Here is a 1,557-nt window from a genome sequence, read left to right as displayed (position 1 = left end):
GAACTTGATGATTCTTTGCACGAGACGGAGAGGGACCGATGCGGCGGCGCTTGGTCGGGGACGGCACGTTACTGGGGTCCGCGAGAGGCGAGTCTTGCCTGAGGAGGACGGCAGGAAAGTGGTTGCATCCAGCGTAGTTGGTGGGATCGAGGCGTGATGGTGGTGTGACGGATGCAGAGGTGCTGATGTCATCATGTGACGTATGAGTGTTGACGCCATGGTGCGGTGCGCTGGAGATGTCTTCCAGGATGGTGGTAGATGCTGTTGAGTTGAAGGATCATAAACTGGAATCCCATTACACGTTCATCGACCTTCGCTACTTACCGTGAGGCGAGTGCATGACGGTGCGGGGATCGAGGCTGATTCATGGAGTTTTCGTTGCAATTGCTTGTTCCTGAGGAGACACGCGGGATCGAGGATCCGTGGAAATGGGGCACGGTACCTCACCCAACTGGGGCGGAGGGAGGCTGGCACGTGTAACGGGAGGCGGTAATGTGTTGGGTGCCGCCGCTAGGGAGGTCAGGATGGGCTCGGACTGGTTGCTGAGAGTATGGTCTTCGTCTTCTCTCTGAGGAGGTGCGCAGGACTGTGGCTCGCTACTGGCCACACCCGCGAGAAGCGGACGGAAGTCGACTATTAAGAGGAAGAGCGTGATCAGTAAGAGCTAAGAGCGGAAAGTTAAAACTTACGTAGGCCGGATGGTAAACGTCGCTGAGCACCGCTGTCCACACTGACAATACTGTCATAGTGTGACCCAGTATAAAGCACCCGCAGCGTTCCGGTGGAGCCGTGAATGCTCTCGAACCGCTGGGTGGCACCTGTTACACTGTTCCACATTAAAATGTCACAGCGGTACAAACGGCTTGTGACCGCCAGCACCTCCTCACCCCCCCACACGCCTTCTGTTGACAGGTACGTCAGGTAATCTTCTATGGTCGCAGCGGGACCCAAATCCGAAGCACCGAGCTCCAGGAATTCATAGAATTCCATCATGTTCGACTCTAAAAATCTTACCACTCTACGTCGCAGGGCGCTTCTCTCCGCAGCGAACCGGAGGGCGTCACGAGCGGGATGGAGTCCCAGAAGCTGGTGGACGACGGCTCCAAATATGCAATTCCCGTCCCCGGGAATTGTCTGGACGACCAGACTGTGGTCACGGAACGAGAATCGGTAGCGCGGATACTTCATGTCTGCGTTCGCAAAGGTTTTGGCGCAATTTGAATTTCTTCGAAAAAGGAAGGACTCGTTTTCTCTTTTCTACCATAGTGCATCATTTGATAGAAAGTAGGCTTGACAGATCTGGATTGGCTTTAGGAACCCGACAAAGTCGGAAAGTCGCTTAAGGTAAATATGGTCAGGGTCGGCTGAACTTAGGGTGGCATTTGTAGGGGCCGTAGCAGGGAGAAAGGGGGGGAGGGTAAGGGCGAGCTCGTATAATTAAAGCAATGGAAGTCGGTGGAGCCGCGCGGACGTTCTTTGACAACACCCGGTACGCGATCCAACTTAAACATCAATTTTGCTAATTCTGATTTCCTCTCAACTCGGTAAACTGACCAT

General features: G+C 54.1%; 1 protein-coding gene across 1 annotated transcript; it reads right to left on the bottom strand.

Annotated features, from left to right (window-relative positions):
- Window positions 1–364: 364 nt before the first annotated feature.
- On the bottom strand, window positions 365–1,221 carry LOC120418648 (uncharacterized). The gene is made up of 2 exons (XM_039581092.2): window positions 690–1,221; window positions 365–633 (listed from the first exon to the last, which is right to left on the bottom strand). Exons 1-2 carry the CDS (start codon window positions 1,186–1,188, stop codon window positions 365–367), a joined length of 768 nt encoding a protein of 255 aa, XP_039437026.1. The 5' UTR covers window positions 1,189–1,221.
- Between the last annotated feature and the right edge of the window lie 336 nt (window positions 1,222–1,557).

This window comes from Culex pipiens, chromosome 2 (assembly GCF_016801865.2).
Source record: "Culex pipiens pallens isolate TS chromosome 2, TS_CPP_V2, whole genome shotgun sequence".
NCBI classification, from domain to species: domain Eukaryota; kingdom Metazoa; phylum Arthropoda; class Insecta; order Diptera; family Culicidae; genus Culex; species Culex pipiens.
The sequence above is the reverse complement of the archived record's forward strand: the minus strand, read 5'-3'. Positions and strand labels throughout refer to the sequence as shown.

Coding starts and splice junctions, on each gene's coding strand:
- LOC120418648 (XM_039581092.2), bottom strand. CDS start 1,188: ATGAAGTATCCGCGCTACCGATTCTCGTTCCGTGACCACAGTCTGGTC. Junction 634..689: donor ACGTTTACCATCCGGCCTAC/GTAAGTTTTAAC, acceptor TCCTCTTAATAG/TCGACTTCCGTCCGCTTCTC.